This window comes from Sciurus carolinensis, chromosome 11 (assembly GCF_902686445.1).
Source record: "Sciurus carolinensis chromosome 11, mSciCar1.2, whole genome shotgun sequence".
Classification (NCBI taxonomy): domain Eukaryota; kingdom Metazoa; phylum Chordata; class Mammalia; order Rodentia; family Sciuridae; genus Sciurus; species Sciurus carolinensis.
In genome coordinates, this window is record NC_062223.1 from 73,067,300 (window position 1) to 73,086,347 (window position 19,048).

Here is a 19,048-nt window from a genome sequence, read left to right on the forward strand (position 1 = left end):
TTGTTGCTTTTAAAAGTATATCCTGTTTTGTTTTCTCATGTTATTTTCATGTGTTTTGAATTTAACTTTTCTAAAACTAAAGTCACTTTCCACGTACATAGTTAGATATCTGAAATGTCTCCATAATAGAGCCATCTAATCATCTCTAACACAATCTTGAGGAAATCATCATACCTGTCCTAGATTAATTAAATACATTACTACAGACACTCATCCATTTAAACTGATGAGAATACAATTCACTTGCTAGTCCTAGAATTTCACTTTTTCTTCATCAACTAATAAGTGCCCAAAAGTTCAAAACATAGTATCATTTAACAATCTAATGGTCCAAAAATATCAACTTAGATAAATAAAAATTTATACCTCAAAATACTAGAACACTAAAGGACTTTAAAAAAATAACATGACAAAGAACCGCAAATAAATAAAATTATCTATACAAAAGTCTTCATTTTTCATTGCTCTCTTCCTTACCTGTATATGTCTTTGTCTCTTATCCCTCCTGAGTCCCCAGTAAAACAAAAGTTAACAAACATACACTAAAATGTTGAACAATAGAAGAGAAAGTATATTCACTGGAAGAGTAATTTCAACATTTTTATTGGGCAAAGGAAATGAAAGTTATGAGATAAAATTAATTTGAGTAATGACCAGCCTCAAGTATGCATGGAGACAAGATGTTAAGAGAGAAGATACCTGTTCCACAGAATCATAGAGATTTCCTATCTGGCATGATCGGCATGCACAAAGATTGGCAAAAGCAAGAGGAGAAAATAGAATCAAAGATTTATAGTATTTGAAATTTTGTTTATGAAATTGATTTACCAAATCGTTTACCAATTGACTTACCAAAAAAACTATTCACCTTCCTTTCTTCCCATATCCCCTTCCCAGTCTAATTACCTAGAGATATGTAGAATAAAGTCAGGGATGCTGAGGTGCCTTCCTTGAAGATATTGAAGAAACTACCCAGAAGAGATTGATAGCATTAGTGCCCATATCAGTTTTGCATGCAAAGTAAAGGACTTATCCATAACCACCTAAAGTCCATTTCCATCTAGTGCACCAGCATATCTACCATTGTCAAATAACTATATCAAGAAAGAGACATACCAAAATTAAAAATTAACTGAAATAAAACTAGTGAAAGAAACTTGTACTACCTGCTTACTAAAGTAAGTAAAGTAAACATAGTATTTCACTGATAAATAAAAATAATGAATCCAGATGCGGTGGTGCACACCTATAATCCCAGCTACTCAGGAGGCTGAGGCAGGAGGATCCCTCTAGTTCAAAGTAAGCCTGGGCAACTTAGTGAAGCCCTGTCTCAAAAAATAAAAATAAGAAGGGCTAGAGTAGCTCAGTGGTAGGTGCTTGCTCTGAGTTCGATCAGTACTGCAAGAAAAAGAGAAATAGATAATGAAGTGTTCAAAGTTACTAATAAAACAAGAAGCATAGAAAAGCATATCATCTAACTCACAGATGAAGGAAATGTATGTACTAGAAAAGAAACTTAAAACATAAATTAATATTCTCTGATATGTTTAGATACATAATATTTAAAAATAATCCATTCATAAAGCAACAGGATACCATGTAAAACACTATCTCCCACTTGGGCTTGTATCAGAAGTGCCTGCTGGGCTTATTCAGACACTGAAGACTAAGCCTCAACCCCAGGATCTTACATTTAGGCCTGGGAGGGGCCTGAGGATTTGTATTTCTTCCAGTGTCCCTGGTCATACTTAGGTTGTGGCTCAAGGACCCAATTTTGAGTACCGCTGAGGTAATGAAAAACTCTGAAGGAAAGAAAACCTCTTATCAATTCAATCTGGACAATTATAATATAAATAAATAAAACTCAATTGTAAAAAAATGAAAAATGGCAAAATAAATTAGAGAAAAATAAATAAAATCATAATCAGACAAATGAGAATATATGGATAAGTTAAGGAGGTACGATATGTGATTTCCTAAAGGACAGAAGACTGACATTGAAGGCAGGATCACATAAGATATTGTGTATGAAAAAGATTCTTAACATCAGTTTGAAAGGATACATAAGGATAACAAAGAGAATGACAGGACAAAATCACCCTTAAGACACTTGAGAACTTATTGGAAAACATCAACTTCTTAAGTGTTCTTGATAACAAGACCACATAGAACAAAATAAAGAAAGAGGGAAAAGTTCACGAATGAGAGATAACCAGATAGACACTATTATTCTCATTATTAAACCAGGATTGCAAAAACAGTAAAATGATGCTTCCCTGTGTTGTTGTTGTTCTCCTCCTCCCCCTCTGCCTCCTCCTCCCCCTCTCCTCCTCTTCCTCTTCTTCTTCTTTCTTCTTCCTTCCTTCCTTCCTTCCTTCCTTCCTTCCTTCCTTTCTTTCTTTCTCTCTTACATTCTCTCTCTCTCTCTCTCTCTCTCTCTCTCTCTCTCTCTCTCTCTCTTTTATTCAGCCCAGAATTCTGTAGACATCTATCTACCAGTTAATATGAGGGGAAAATACAGATATCTCAAACATATAAAAATAAAGGAATTTCCCCTCCAAAGTCATAGACAGAGATTCATTTAGGAAAGTGGAGGCGCATTTAAGAGAAAATATGGGAAATCTCTAGATTGAGAACTTTAGGGTAAAGCAAGGAATATACATTATTATCTAAGTTGATATTTTTGGACCATTAGATTTGGACCATTAGGGAGAATAGGTGTCCTCTCCAAAGGGAGAGACAGTCAAGAAAGTTTTGGGGTAAATATGCTGAAAAAAATATTAAAGAATGTTTTCCAGAATAATGAGTCTGGAAACAAAGGAAAAGAAATGAGAGATGCATTACATAGGATCCAGGATTCTCAAGAGAGGTAAGGTTAAGGTGATGAGTACTACAGAGAGAAACCGGAAGTATGCATGACTGAGATAAGAACTGAAGGCAAAACAGCAGCAAACTAACCAGATGAAGAGAAAATGTTCCAAAATGAGAAGATGAGACAAAGAAAAAGAAACCTAAACAATATAATAAACATCAAAACTGGCAGATAGCATCTGGGGTCATGATAATGGAAGTGTGTTTTTTTTTATTAACAGAATAGAAAATTGTTTTCATTAAAAATTCCCTATAAGACTAGGGGTGAAGCTCAGTGAACTCACCTTAGCATGCAGGAGGCCTTGGGTCAAAAAAAAAAAAAAAAAAAAAAAAAAAACTTGCACAGAAAATAAAAATGAAGATAAATTAAATGACCAAATATGAAGAAAACTAAAAGAACCTAAAATTGGTATGGTTGCCAATAACTTTTAGAATGGGGAAAATCTAATGACTTTCCCATTTTTAGAAACTTTCTTATTGCACAGTAATTTCTATATTAGAATCTCACATAATAACATTTATCACTCAAATAAGAGTCAGTGCTACCTAAGAAGAATTTTAGAAATTAGATTCAGTCTACAGAAAACACAGAATATTTCAGAATTATTTACAAAACAAGGTTAATACTGGAACAGCCAATGCAAAACTAAATTTAATAAATAAGAGAGAGAAAGAAGATTAGAGGAGAAATAATAGAAATTTTAGAGGTGACATCTTTCATGGTGGGGCATAAAAATATACTACTAAGTAAACAGAATAATAAGGAAATATTTACATATAATACTTAAATACCTAGACAAATTAATAGAAAAAAAATTCAAGATATAAGAATTTTTTTGAGAAGGAAGTCAGGAAAATAAGACTGTATTTCATGATTGCTAAGCTAAAGTTCATGAATTCATGTCCATTCTCCTTTGTTACCCCAATGGAAAATTGTTAAATATTTTTTTAATATAAACCACTATTTACAAATCAATATATGGCAAGAATGATAAGTTCTGATTCATGAAGAGAAGAAAAGAAGTTAAACTGTTAAACTGGAAATGTACATTTCTTCAAAGCCTGCTTCTCTTCTTCCAAATTTCACTCTTTCAAAAATAAAAGATGTGCATCCTTCCTAATGCCCCCTGAATCCTATACACATCAGACTTTCCTATATTTTTATACAACCCGGTGTTCCTTGCACAATCTCTGCTATAAAATATGTATGTCTCTTTTGGAATTCACTTGTTCATCTTTGCAATTACTCATTAAACATTTACTGGAAACACACTGTATGCAGGGGATTTCTCTATGCTCTGAGGATACACTGGTATTCTCTAACTTCATTTTTTTCACAACATTAGTATTAAAACTAATATATATATAAAATCTAGAAGTATACTCATGAATATCTGTAAACAGTGAGTCAAATGACATTTTTTTGAACTCATCTTTAAAAATTTCTAAATCCCTGAATATAAAACCAAATTTAATAGAGTTTTCAAACACTGTTACACAGGAGAGAACACTTTTACTAGACATCTGATTATCATCCTAAAATGTACTGAATATCAAAAGATAAATTCAAAAGCATGCAGTTACTGTTTGGAGTACTCTCACAATTTATAGGAGAAACCACATTTTTTCTTCTTTGTTCAAGAGTTCATGGTATCCAATGTTCTATAAGACAATATATTATGGGACTGAGGTACTACTTTTAACCTTCTGAACAGTGTACAGCCCTAGATTTTAGAAAAGAAACAAATAGTGAAAAAGTAATTTCTAGACTTTAATTATGTGTCCTCTCTAATGGAGTCAAGGTATTATATTAACATGACGATGTTGATACAAGTGTTTGGAAAGTAAAGGGGAAATAAGTTATCAGGAAAATACATGGAGAATTCTTATCAAAGGAGAGACCAAGGGACTTAGCTCTAATGCATGTGGGAACATGTGAGAACAACTGAAAGAAAAACCCAGCTTAGTGGAACAGGGGACCTGTCTGAAATAGTTGAGGTGATGATGGATATATTTTGTAAGGACCAGGTTGTAATGAACCCAAGAAAATCCATAGACTGATGATATGATTATGTTTTCATTTCAGGAAGATAACTTCAGCTACTGTATGAGACACTCTGAGCCTATTGTAGTTTCCCAGGGAAGAAGAACCTGGATCAGAGTGTGTTTTTTGAATAAAAGTGAATGGGCTCAAGCCATATTTTGGAAGAATGTGGACATGAATCTTTAATCCTTAGTAAATCACTAAATCCTCTTGATATCGCTTAAGTTTATGTCTAATAATGTATAAGGCATGTCTTGGAACTGGACTCCTTGAAAATAACATTGTGATCTCAAGTATGGGCAGACAAATGTCACCCAGGAGCAGACCAATAAAACAATATTCACTCTTAGCATCTTACTCTCCATCTGTATCCTAGGTAGATTCCCAAGCACACAAATGTTTAGGTTTACCTCAAAGTCTACAGCTGGAGAACTCGAGGGAGGCTGGCACTGCAGTTCCATCAACTGAATTTTCATGGAAGTACTTATTGCTTTGGATAATGGTCCCAATGGAAATTTGTGAAAGTTTTCAGTCTCTCTCTCTTTCTCTCTCTCTCTCTCTCTCTCTCTCTCTCTCTCTCTCTCTCTCTCTCTCTCTCTCATGAAACACTTACACATAAATACATATATTCCTAATGAAGCAATTTCCCTTCCATTCCAAGAATATGTGGGTTTATGAACTGAGAAGGGGGTTGTTTAGAAATGTGCAATAAGTGGTCATCAGGTGAAGAAAAAAGTTAACAAAATTCAGAGACCATTGCAACCAAATAAAGCAAGTTATTGCAAACATATCAGACAGAAATGAATTTTAATTCTCTTGATGAAAGAGAGAAAAAAGACCTTCAAGTTTAAGATAAGACTCATTTACTGAGATGAGTCATGATAAATAGCTGTAAACTTTGAATCATTAATCAGTTTGATTATAAATTAACCAATTGATACAATTTATAATGAGCATAAAATTCATTTGAATTGCAAAGGATCTAGAGGAATCAGAATATTTTAAAAATGAAGTTGGAAACAACTTTACTGTGTATGATTTTAAGTCTTATTATAATGCCACAGTAATAAAGAGAGCACTATTAACATAAGGATGGTTACACAGATCATTGGAACAGATTAGACGGCTCACATATAGATTCATAGGTATATGCTTGATTTATCCAAAAGAAGTATCAGGATAAATCAATGGATAAAATCTGATCTTTTCAAGAAATCTTGATGGTTAAACAAGACATTCACAAGATGTCACAATTCATATAACATAAACATTAATTTAATATCATATAAAAATTAACTATAACTACAAGATCTAAATGTAAAATCTAAAATCATAAAACTTCTAGTAGATAACCTTGTTGAAAATATTTTTGATCCTTGATTATGATTATTAGAACTTAACAACATGAAATTTAAAAATATAATAATTTAGACTTCATCAAATACATTTTTTAAATTCTGTCCTTTGAAAAACATGATTAAGAAAATGAAGATAAACCATGAACTGAAAGAAAAATATGTTTCTGAAATGACACAAAATAAGTTAAATACCAAAAGTGCAATCAAAATCACAGGATCATAACAGAATTGTTGGAATAAAATAAGCACTTCATAATACTGCTCCAGTTATTACTATTATTATTATTATTATTATTATTATGAATTCACTTTCCAAATTAATTGAAGGCATTGACTTTGCTTTTTTCCCTGTTGCTTTCTATCATAAATAATTTTCTGTCTAGAAATAGCACCCAACACTCTTCTCCTATCTTGACCTGAGTTGAATATCTTTGGGTTTTCGACTAACTGTTGAGTGTGAGCTATGGAGCATGACAGGCTTGCATTTTATCCTAGGAAATTCCAATTCCAAGATATTTACATGGAAAATTAGTCAGTCTGAATTTAATTTGTTAAGATATAATTTTCATAACATTAAGTTACTAATATAAATGCAAAAATGGCATATTTCAAATGTTAATTTGTTCATTAACAAAGAAACTGTAATATGATAGTAAAGGTGGGGAACCTCTGAAAACAGGAGTTTCAACAAAGGGACTTTTTATAAATGTTTGAGTAGCTTGCTAAGTTAGACATAAAGTGAGTTAATGTATGGAAGTTTATATCTAACAATGTCTATGTCTTGGAACCACAGTCTCTCAATATAGACATTATGGTCTCTTTTACAGGAAAGAGTATTAGCCAGGAGTAGAGTAAGACTAATAAAACAATATTTATGCCCTAATACCAAAGGGTTTTTTGGTACTCAGGAAAAAATATTATTCCCCTTAGCATTTTATGCTAATTGTTTGTTAATGACAGAATAATAAAAAGCCAAAAATATGTTCAGTAATAAAATACAAGGCAGTTGTTACCTAATGACTAAGATAAAAAGGAATACATTTTTCATATTATAGGATAGAATTTAATAAATGGTCCAATCCATCTAAACAACATTCTGTACCTTAAAGCTGCCTCATTATTTCATTTATGAGTTAAAAAGAGAAGTAAAGCAAAATACTAAAATAGATCCTAGATTCAAAGTAAGGATTTCATGTACCTAAAGGTAGTAGTAATCACTCAGCATTATTAGATCTACATAGTTCTAAGTTCTACAGTAAAACCTGTAATGGAATTCAGATGAAGCATGAGGGGAGGGATTTACTGGAATATTCATAGTATTGATCTCAAGCACACCATGCAGAAAAATGAGGGATTTCTCAAAGGAAATCCATCTCATTTTCAAAAAAATGGAAGAATTGCTGAGCAGTCGTCCCCAGATCTCTGCACTCCTGCTTGGAGAAGTCATTCAAGGGGTATCTGACCAGAAAGACTCACCAAAAGAAAATGATCAAATGAACCTTAAGAGATGGGAAACAGTTTCACAGAATTTCATTTAATATTTTCAGTGTGTTAATGTTTTTCAAATGTTCTTTTACTGAGAGAAAAGATTATAGTTTATTTTTAATTAACTCCCTCTCTTGTGTAAATATTTACTAGAACACGGAAAAGTAAATGCTTTTGAAATTAAACCAAATTTCCATTTTTTTTTTTTTTTGTTTTCCTGAGTGTTGTTAACAAGCCCAGTCCTCACTGCCTTACTTCCCTCAGCATTCATATACCAATTCAAACCAAGCCCCATCCCAATAATTATGTTCTGTTCTCTGCTTTATTGATGTTGTATTGTTTTCATTAGTAGGATGTAAGCTATGGGACTAATAAATTATGTCTTCTATATGACTCTACTATCCATTAAATATATCAGAGAGATATTAAAATAAATATTTTGTGTGGTACTGTGTACTGAACCCAGGAATACTTTACCACTAAACTACATATTTTATTTCGAGACCAGGTCTCTCTAAGTTGCAGGAGGCGGTCCTAGATCTTGCAATCCTCCTACCACAACCTCCCAGGTATCTGAGATTACAGGTGAGTACCACCCAGACTCGTTTAAAAATATTTTTGAGTGTTATTTGAACTATCATTTAAAAATTCATTTAAAATTTTCTTAAAGCAGATTCGAATACCTGCTGACTCTACTAAATGTTTATTTATTACCACAGGCAATGAAGTCACTCTTTTTCACTTGCATCCAACCCTGAACCTAGCAAGACAAGTCTTTATTTGCTTATAACTCTAAAAGAGTTGGTCCCAGAAGAAAATACACCAATTTATTTTTCTTCCTGGGCAATTTGGAAAAGAGAGATACATCTTTGTTTATGAAGTCAGGATATGAATATCTATTTGTAGAGAAAAATGGAGTCTTGTTTAAGAGTGCTTTCAAAAAGTGAAATCAGGGCAAGGAGTAAAGAACTTGCATGAGAAATTTAGTGGTCTGGCAGTGCCCCTGTTCAAGGACAGATAAGTTCTCTGTCCAAGAACATTTAAAAAAACCTTAATGACTTCTGGTTTCTGCTCTCAAGGCCTGGCTCCTGGCCAGATCCAGGTCTGGAGACCAAACGTACTGATGGCACTGAGCCCAGTGGCTCCAGACAATAACTTTAAGTGTTTACTCTGGTGTATTTAAGAGATGGGAAGAACTCAAAGGTGACAAGATTGCTTTCTTTTGTTTTGTGTGCTGTGAAATGCCCATGAAGTCTCTCCGGTGCTGAGTTGGTATGCTACCTGGGATGGTTTTCCTTTCATATATACTTTATATGTCTTAATAAATATTATCTTTTCCTATACGGCTTGTGGTGGTACATTCAACAGATCGACCCATATAAATTATAAGTCTGTGCACAACCTCGGGAAATACGTTCCCGGACACTATTTTAGTATGAAATTGGAATCAAAAAAGAATCTGAATTAAGTATGAATTTTGACTGAAGTATCAAGATGGATAAGAATAGCCATTTCTCAGACTCATATAATTTCTTTTCAGAAATCTCCTTTATCTTTTGTTAATATTTAGGATGTTCTGAATACCAATCAATATCAAACATACAATCATAAATTCATCATTAATTTTGAATATTTAGTGCCCCATTTTAAGCAATGTTAAATCAGGAAAAATCATATGACATTTGGATTTCTCTGTAAAATCAGTCCTTTGCTAGTCATTTATAGTCCAGAGTTAGACTTAACTTATTTAGCTTAGTTGTGATGATAACGTATTTTCATTTAACTCATACACCAAAAAAATGAACCCAGCTTCCTTTGAGGTTTCTCCTTATTACTACGACTCATCGTTCAGGATCACAATTATTATAATTTAAGTATTCTGCCTGTCTTTCCTGCCTTAATTCCCTTCTTAAGGGAAATGCCTAAGCATTTTTTTCATATTCAAATGCATGGTGCCTAGCATGTTATTTGGCACATAGCAGATCCTAAATGGCATGCTTTTAATATGATCACACCTTCTGATACAGAGAAAATCTCATTCCCCAGCAACAACACGTTGTGCCCAAAATCGCTTCCTCAGGGCAGCTTGGATCTGCCGGGATTTGAGACTGTAGACAACAGGGTTTAGCAGTGGTGTCATGAGGAGGTAAGCATTGCTCATGGTGGTGTATAGAATTGGGGAAGTTTCCTGGGTGTAACGATGCAGTACTGCAAGGCTGATGAGAGGCAGGTAGAACACAAGCACTGTGCACAGGTGGCAGGCGCAAGTTTGCAGTGATTTCCAGTTTCTGTCTTGGATCCCCAGTTTCATAACAGTGGCCAAGATCTTCATGTATGAAACAAGGATAAAGACAAAGTCCACTGCAAATGTGCAGAGCACACAGACCAACCCATACACACTGCTGAAAGTGACATCCCCACAGGCCAGGTTCAGCATATCTGGATAGTAGCAGTAAGAGTGTGAGAGGATATTGGCTCCACAGAAAGAAAAGGTCCTGAGGAAAAAAGGCAGAGGGGCCAGCAGAGTGGCACCCCGTATGAGGGCAGCTCCATTAAGGCAGGCCACTGTGTAGTGTGTCAAGATCCTGGTGTAGTTTAGCGGAGCACAGATAGCCACCAAGCGGTCAAAAGCCATGGCCACCAGGACACCAGATTCAATGGAGGAGAGGGTGTGGATGAAGAACATTTGGGTCAGGCAGGCGTCCAGACCAATGTGGTGGACATCAAACCAGAAGATAGCCAAGACACTTGGCATTGTTGACAAGGAAAGGCCGAGGTCGGTGAGGGCTAGCATGGCCAAAAGATAAAACTGCGGTTCATGAAGATTTGGTTCAGTTCTGACTAAGATGAGGAGAAGGACATTACCCATGAAAGCCACCAGGTACAGGAAACAGAAAGGGATGGAGATCCACATGTGTGCAGTCTCCAGACCAGGAATACCAATGAAGAAAAAAGTGGGCCAATTAGAAGTGTTATTAAAAGCCAGCATGGTACGATGTAGGTAGGAATGGAGTCCAGGATGCTTGCAAACCTACAAAAGAGAGATGGATCATGTGTCAGGGAAGAGGAAAGACAAATTGGAAGTAAAAAGAGTATTTTACACGAAATTGTAAGAGAACTCAAAAATGAGAGCCAAATTTTGTGAGTGAGGATGTAAAACTACTAGAATTCTCATATATAGTTAATGGGGTGCAAAATCGTACAGACTCTTTGGAAAACAATTTGGCAGTTTCTTTTGAAGTTAAATATGAATTTATCGTTCAGTTAATATTACCCACTAGTTCCATACTTAAGAGTTTACCCAAGAGAAATGAAAACACAAATCAACATAAAGACTTATACAAAATTATTCCTAGAAACTTTACTTAAGGTAGCAAATAACTGAAAGGAAATCTGATATACATTCATTACTGAATGGATAAACTGTACCAGATATAAATCAAATTTCAAAAGGAAGAAATTACTGAAGGTTGCAACAGGAGGACTTGATCACTTATGCTCTGCCAAAGAAGACAAATAGAAAATACGAAATGCTGTACGATCTCCTTTACATAAGAAAAGAAAGCCATAGAAATAGAAGCCTGATCACAGGTGCTAGAGGCGAATAGGGAATGTAAAGAGATTTGACTACAGAGGGACATGCACAGACCTTTAGGAAGATGAAAATGTTCCAAATTGTGGTGATTATTTCCATGCCTTACACGCTTTTAAAAATCTCATCAAATTTTGCTCTTAAAATTGGTAAATTTTATTGTACATAAATAATAAGTCCATAAAAGTGACCAAAAATAAATATCCCTTTGTTTGAAGAATGACTTCTTAACAATAATAAATCCATAGTCATCAAAGTGTATGCATTTTGGAAATTCTCCCTAATTCCTCCCTTTCCATTTATTCATAAAGGATTAAACTGAGTGTGTGAAATAACTTGACTCCCATTGTATGTGCATATCAGAGCTCCTTCCTTAGAATTTATTAGTTCAGGAATTCATTATGTCAGGAATGAGCCCCAGACACTAGTATTTTTTACACTTCTGTATTTGATTCTGATGTAGATGTTTCACATTTCATAAAGGGCTTTATGACCTCACTGGTATTGTTGTTTAAATATTATCTTGCAATTTTTTTTTTCTCCATTTCAAAGAGCCCTAACTCCATGCATACATCCTCTGCCTCACAAATGCAAAGCTCTCTTTCAACAGAAAGCATAAAATTCTATATTTCTCTTTGGTTAGCTTCTTCTCTACTGGTTCTCTGCTGGGCAATTTGAGTTCTCTCAAGTCTTTAATTAACACCCTCACTCCCATACTCAATCCAGGTTACCTTTTCTAATTATATATTTCCTGAGCCATAGAGATCACAGCCCAAGTGGTTCATGGGGAATTGAAATATATGCCCTAAGCATATGGGACAATTTAATCTTTTTCGAACCTTACAACTTTCTCTTGTGTTTTCTCCAGAAATATTATTGATGGGTCAACCATTCATTCAATGCCTGTTGATTTTTATAGTTCTTAGGATCACAGGATCAGGAGTCAGAATATCTGGGCTTGAATTATGACCCTACCTCTTACTAGTTATTTGTCGTTGGTTAAGTTTTCCCTCTGTGCCTATTTCCTCATTTCTAAAATGGGAATACTATTGTTTACACTCCCTAAGCTTATAAAGAAAAGCATAAACACTATTTAAGCCGAAGTTATTACTAATAATCAAACCATTATTCTTCATTTTAATCATTGTTGATTTAAAATAAACTCTGATCTATTTTTTTCTGAAATCTGTCTCAAATATCCATACAATTATTGTATGTGCATATTAGAGCTCCTTCCTTAGAATTTATTAGTTAATGTCTTTACATATTTGCTCAAGCCAAGTACTTTGACTCAATCGTTGGAGTCTCCCTTCATCTTTCATAGTTAGTGAATTTCTGTTCAATCTTTAACCTTTCATTAATCACAGATTTTATCTGTTTCAGACAGTATACTCTGACCCTTTGACATAGAATTAAAAAACTGTCTTCCGAATATTTTTGGTACCTTTTCATTATTCTATGTTTAATCTTCTTTCTTCCCTGCAAGTATTTGAAATCATAGCTTTTTTGTTTCTCGGAGATTTTTTTCACAAAAATGTTAGGTATAATAACAAAATAATTTTGTGTAAGGATGTGATTGCCTCAGTTAAAATGACTTGATTTTATTGAATCCTTCTTATCTTTTAAATAAATTTGTAACAATGGTACTATAGGTAAATGTTGTTGTGAGAATTAATTCTATTAACAGAACAAAAACAACATAGTTCACTTCCTAAAAGTCAATTAATTCACATTTGTATCTGAGTTTTCATGGTATTCAATTCAATACAAATATAAACATTAATGAATTGTAGAAATGATAAAATAAACTCACATTAATTTCACTAGAAAGCACAGCTATCATTAAGAAATATAAAATTATTTTTGTAAAACAATAAAATCATAGTTTTTGTAGTTCAGAATTTCATAAACTATATATATGTAGTCTAGAATTTCATAAACTATATACATATATAATTTTATTAAAAATTAGTGTATAAAATAATAGTACATGAAAGAAATTATGTATATGACTGAGGTTATGTATATATATATATATAACTGATATTTGCATATATTATGCATTATTTGTACTTTTGAGAGCATTGTGAAAATGTAAGATTATATATTTTATCAAGTTCCTGGTAACTAATAGCAGTTTAAATATTTGTTGCATAAAGAAAGAGCAGAAATAGATAGTAATAAAGATAGGACTGGATGCAGAGGAAGAGAAGGAAGAAAAAAATGTTTTCAGAAAGAATAATTAAGAGCACTTGGTGTCTGGCCCATCTCCATTTCCAGTGGTGAAGTTGATACACATTTACTAGATCCTGGTATTTGAATTTCTATGAAAAAATAAGCTATTATGTTTATTAATATATAGATACTGAATGTATTATATATGTGTTATGTTTTCTCCCTTAATTTTTAAGCAGAATGTTATACATGTTCTTATATAATTTCTTTCAGTGAGACCCACCTCCATGGAGGTAGGTTAAAGCTCTACAATAAATAATGTCATTAAAATATCCCAGATTTACACATAAGCATATATAAAACCCACTCCTTCATATATATACATGTCAACTATCCATGCATCTTAGTTATTAGCACAAAGCTTCTTGCTTTACCATAACTTTAGTTTCAAACATCCCCTTTCTTTCCTTTCTTCCTTCCTTTCTTCCCTTTATTTTCTATTTCTCCTGCTTCTTTTCTATGTTTATGTTATAATACATAGTATTAGGTTGTGTTATGTTACACCAACTTGTTTGAATTTTTGTATCAGTTAGAGTTCTAAGCACTGAATGAGAAATTCAAACTTAAGTGGAAAATAAAACAAGTCTATGGAAGAATACTGAATCATTACAGTTTAAATACTGACTTTGTCACCTCATGTTTGTACAGTCCAGAGAGCTACCTGACCTTTCTGAGAACAACTTTCCTTATTGTCAAAGTATGTGTAATCATAACTATCTTAATAGGTATTTAGAAAAATTAAACTTAAGACAAACAATGCTAACATAATTGAAAAACAGAACTTATAAAATATCTGATTCAGAGGTATATATCAAATTCATATCTATATCTGGATCACTATAATTTTAGATTATAAGGAAATCTTGGCTAATAAATTATAATTTAATCAGAATTATGATGAACCATTAGTTGGGGAAAGGCACACAACATTTACAAAATTGCAGTGACTTTAAAGAAATCTTAAAAATATAGTCATATAGTAGTATTCACTGAGGGTTACAGTTGAATATCAACAAGTCTCAAAGCACTAGCAGAAGAGGTCTTCATGCTGATGAATTTTGTGTTTTTTCAAAGATTTTAATTTGCTTTTGAATGGTCATGCTCGCAAAATATAATCCCCTAATGGATTACACTGGAATTTGTAAAGAAGATGACAAATATCACTAATAGGCATAAGTTTAACATTCGGATTAGGAAAAACTCTTTTACTTAATGAGGGAAGGAAAAAAAATACCTCTGCACTTACAAAAGCATAGGGTATTCTTTATAAGCATCCAAAAACAGAGCATGTTGATTTATTCAGATCTAATGCATGTTTGCAAATTATATTCATGAGAGAGTAGTTTCAGGACGCAGAAGAAAGCTATCAAAACAAAAAACACAGTCTATAAAATTTAGGAATCTCTAGATTTACAAATTCAGTTTTTAAAACACAGTATACACATAATACATTAACAAATACTCTAAATAAATCATTGATGAATACAATAAATATTACATTTAAAAACCCAGATAAAAATTTGCCAATACTTTAAACTGTTATTACTTATGAGACACAAAATCCCCCACATAATTTAATCCTCATTTCACATGCCTTCTAACTCAACATTATCCATATATATTAGTTCCTTTACCCGCCCCCCAGAAACTAGTTATTATTGGTATTTTTCTATTGTGAAATTTTTAAAACTTAATTTTTATGTAAATTGGTTATTTGTGTACCTATTTACTTGAACAGACAGTACCAAGGTTAAGATCTTGAAGTACTTCACTCACTGAACGATGTGTGTGGCCTTTTCAATTTTGCATGCATCTGTCCTCAGGATTGTCCTTCACTCTAACAGGGGAAGTGCAACCTTACTTGAAGCATTGGATGGTTCTCTGTAGACCAGCCAGAGAGGGTCTCCCAGGAGCCTGAACAGCCCTGGTGAGAGCCTAACAGCCCTGGGAATTCCCAAGTATCCTAGTCAAGCTGAAACTTATTTTCCCCCAAGGGATCTGAGAAAGGAGAAGGCATATCTTAGACGTTATATTTTTTTTGTTTTGTTTTGTTTTGTGGGGTTTTTTTTGTTTGTTTTATTTTGTTTTGTTTCATTTTTTGAGATTTATAATCTGATAACAGAAACAGACATTAAATAATTATAAGTAATGCAACTATTGGAGGGCTGTCTGACCTTGGTTGAGTGACAATTCTTTGTGTAGTTAGCAGTGTGTATGTGTGTGTTTCAGTAAAACTTTATTTCTTTTTTTTTTCAATTTATACTTTTATTATAAACAAATGGGGTACAACTTGTTTCTCTGTACAGGAAGTAGATGCATACCATTTGTGTAATCATACAGTTACATAGGGTAATGGTGTTTGAATCATTCTGTTATTTTTTCCTTCCCTCCCATCACGCCCACCCTTCCCACCCCTCTTTTCCCTCTATACAGACCCTCCTTCCTCCATTCTTACCTCACTCCCTCCCCCCATTATGTATCATCATCCACTTATCAGCAAAACATTCGTCCTTTGGTTTTTTTGAGATTGGCTTATCTCGCTTAGCATGATATTCTCCAATTTCACCCATTTACCTGCAAATGCCATAATTTTGTTATTCTTTACGGCTGAGTAATATTCCATTGTGTGTGTGTGTGTGTGTGTGTGTGTGTGTGTGTATCACAGTTTCTTTATCCATTCATCAATTGAGGGGCATCTAGGTTTGGTTCCACTCTGGCTATTGTGAATTGAGCAGCTATGAACATTGATGTGGCTGCATCACTGTAGTATGCTGATTTTAAGTACTTTGACTATAGGCTGAGGAGTAGGATAGCTGGGTCAAATGGTGGGCCCATTCCAAGTTTTCTAAGGAATCTCCACATTGCTTTCCAGAGTGGTTGCACTAATTTTCAACCCCACCAGCAATGTATGAGTGTACCTTTATCCCCACATCCTCTCCAACACCTGTTGTTGCTTGTATTCTTGATAATTGCCATTCTAATGGGGTGAGATGGAATTTTAGGGTAGTTTTGATTTGCATTTCTCTTATTACTAGAGATGTTGAACATTTTTTCATATATCTGTTGATTGCTTGTAGATCTTCTCCTGTGAAGTGTCTGTTCATTTCCTTAGCCCATTTGTTGACTGGGTTATTGGTATTCTTGGAGTGGAGTTTTTTGAGTTCTTTATATATTCTGGAAATTAGCGCTCTATCTGAAGTATGAGTGGCAAAGATTTTCTCCTACTCTGTAGACTCTCTCTTCACATTGCCAATAGTTTCCTTTGCTGACAGAAAGCTTTTTAGTTTGAATCTATTCCAGTTATTGATTCTTGCTTTTATTTCTTGTGCTATGGGAGTCCTGTTAAGGAAGTCTGATCCTAAACCGACATGTTGAAGATTTGGTCCTACTTTTTCTTCTATAAGATGAAGGGTCTCTGGTCTGATTCCAAGTCCTTGATCCATTTTGAGTTGATTTTTGTGCGGGGTGAGAGATAAGGGTTTAGTTTCATTCTGTTACATATGGATTTCCAGTTTTCCCAGCACCATTTGTTGAAGAGACTATCTTTTCTCCATTGCATATTTTTGGCACCTTTGTCTAGTATGAGAAAACTATATTTATTTGGGTTTGTGTCTGTGTCCTCTATTCTATACCATTGATCTACCTGTCTATTTGGTGCCAATACCATGCCATTTTTGTTGGTATTGCTTTGTAGTGTAGTTGAAGTTCTGGTATTGCGATACCCCCTACTTTACTCTTCCTGTTAAGGATCGCTTTAGTTATTCTGGGTTTCTTATTCTTCCAGATGAATTTCATGATTGCTTGCTCTATTTCTGTAAGGTATGTCATTGGGAATTTAATTGGAATTGCATTGAATCTGTATAACACTTTAGGTAGTATGGCCATTTTGACAATATTAATTCTGCCTATCCAAGAACATGGGAGATCTTTCTGCATCATTAATAAAGAAGTTTTAATTTATGAAAAAGAGTATGTAATTTTCTTTTTCTATGAGGTTGGTGCCTTTTATATCACAATCTAGGAAAATATTTTCTGACTCAAAATACCAATCATTCTTGATATTCTTCTAGAAATTTGACAGTTATAAGTTCAGATCTATGTCTATGTTTTTAATTGCTACAATAACTGTCATTTTATATTGAGTTATAACAGCAATTTAGTTGAAAATCAATTAAATATAATACATATATATATAATTTCAAAATCTTTATACCTTGTTTTCTGTCTGTATATACATTGTTTCACCATTACTATACTATTTTAATTATAGCAATTTAAAATATTTTTAAATCAGCAAAATAAGACATGATTAAAAGTTTCTTAAATAATATGATTAAAGGACTAGGGATGTGCATCGAATCCATTTATATACAAAAAAATCCTTTAACTCTTTTCTTGCTATTTTTTACTTTTGGTTCATTATAGTTCCACATAATAGGGTGTCCATTTTGACATATATGCATATAACATAATTTGCACTATTTCAATCTCTAACAATATACCCTCTTTCCCCTCCTCCCTGCCCCTCATGCCCCTTCTCTACTCTATTACTTTTAGGTTTATTTGTTTATTTGTTTATTTACTTTAATGGGGATTGAAACCAGAGCTCTTTACCCTTGAGCTATACCTCCAACCCTCTTTGTTTCTTAATTTTGAAAAGGATCTCCATAAATTGCCAGTGCTAACCTGGAACTTGTGAACCTCCTGCTAAGCCTCCTGAGTAGCTTGAATTATGTTGTATGCCACCTTGACCAGCTCATATTAATTTTAGAATCCATCTATTCACCTTTATAAAACATTCTGTTTTTATTTTTAAATTTAAATGTATTTTAATTGATATGTAACATAAAAATTGGCATAATCTCTGGCTAAGTGACAGATCCCACAAACATTTTATTATTGGAAGATGGAACATTTGCAGAGGAGTTCTCTCCCAGAACAGACTAACTAACTAACCTGGATAAAAGAGAAAAGGCTGAAACAAATTCCATAAGGCCTTTGAGTAGATCCTCCAAAGCAACCATTTATTCTTTGAAATTGCTGTATTGTGGAGATATTCTGACATAATTCCTTGGGACCATCTCAATGGCACACCTATGTCTGCCCCCTTCCAAATGAAATTCGTCTTGTCTACTCACCAAAATTACCAATGAAAACAAATAGAAGTGGTTCTATTAATAAGTCAAATGTTCACTAAGGGAAAGTTTTCTAATTCAAATAAACATTTAAAAATTACTTTTTAAAAAGTGTTTATTAACAATAATAGATTATAAATAAAATCAGCCTTTGGGAGCTCAATAAAAGGAAATTAGAGTTTGAACCTAATGTGAGACTTGGCTTACTCCTACAATTATTGAAAGGTCTAAGCAGGAGATCTAAAAGTAATGGATTTTTGAATCATGATGGGGAGGAGGATGTAAATTAGATCCAAATTTTATTACTTGCACTAAAAGACAACACTCT

The 19,048-nt window shown here is 33.5% G+C and overlaps 1 protein-coding gene across 1 annotated transcript; it reads right to left on the reverse strand.

Moving 5' to 3' along the window:
* Positions 1–9,793: 9,793 nt before the first annotated feature.
* LOC124959565 (olfactory receptor 51I1-like) lies at positions 9,794–10,747 on the reverse strand. The gene has a single exon (XM_047517974.1). The coding sequence runs from the start codon at positions 10,745–10,747 to the stop codon at positions 9,794–9,796; it is 954 nt and encodes a 317-aa protein (XP_047373930.1).
* Between the last annotated feature and the right edge of the window lie 8,301 nt (positions 10,748–19,048).

Excerpts from the sequence above, each read along its gene's own strand:
- LOC124959565 (XM_047517974.1), bottom strand. The coding sequence starts at position 10,747 with ATGCTGGCTTTTAATAACACTTCTAATTGGCCCACTTTTTTCTTCATT.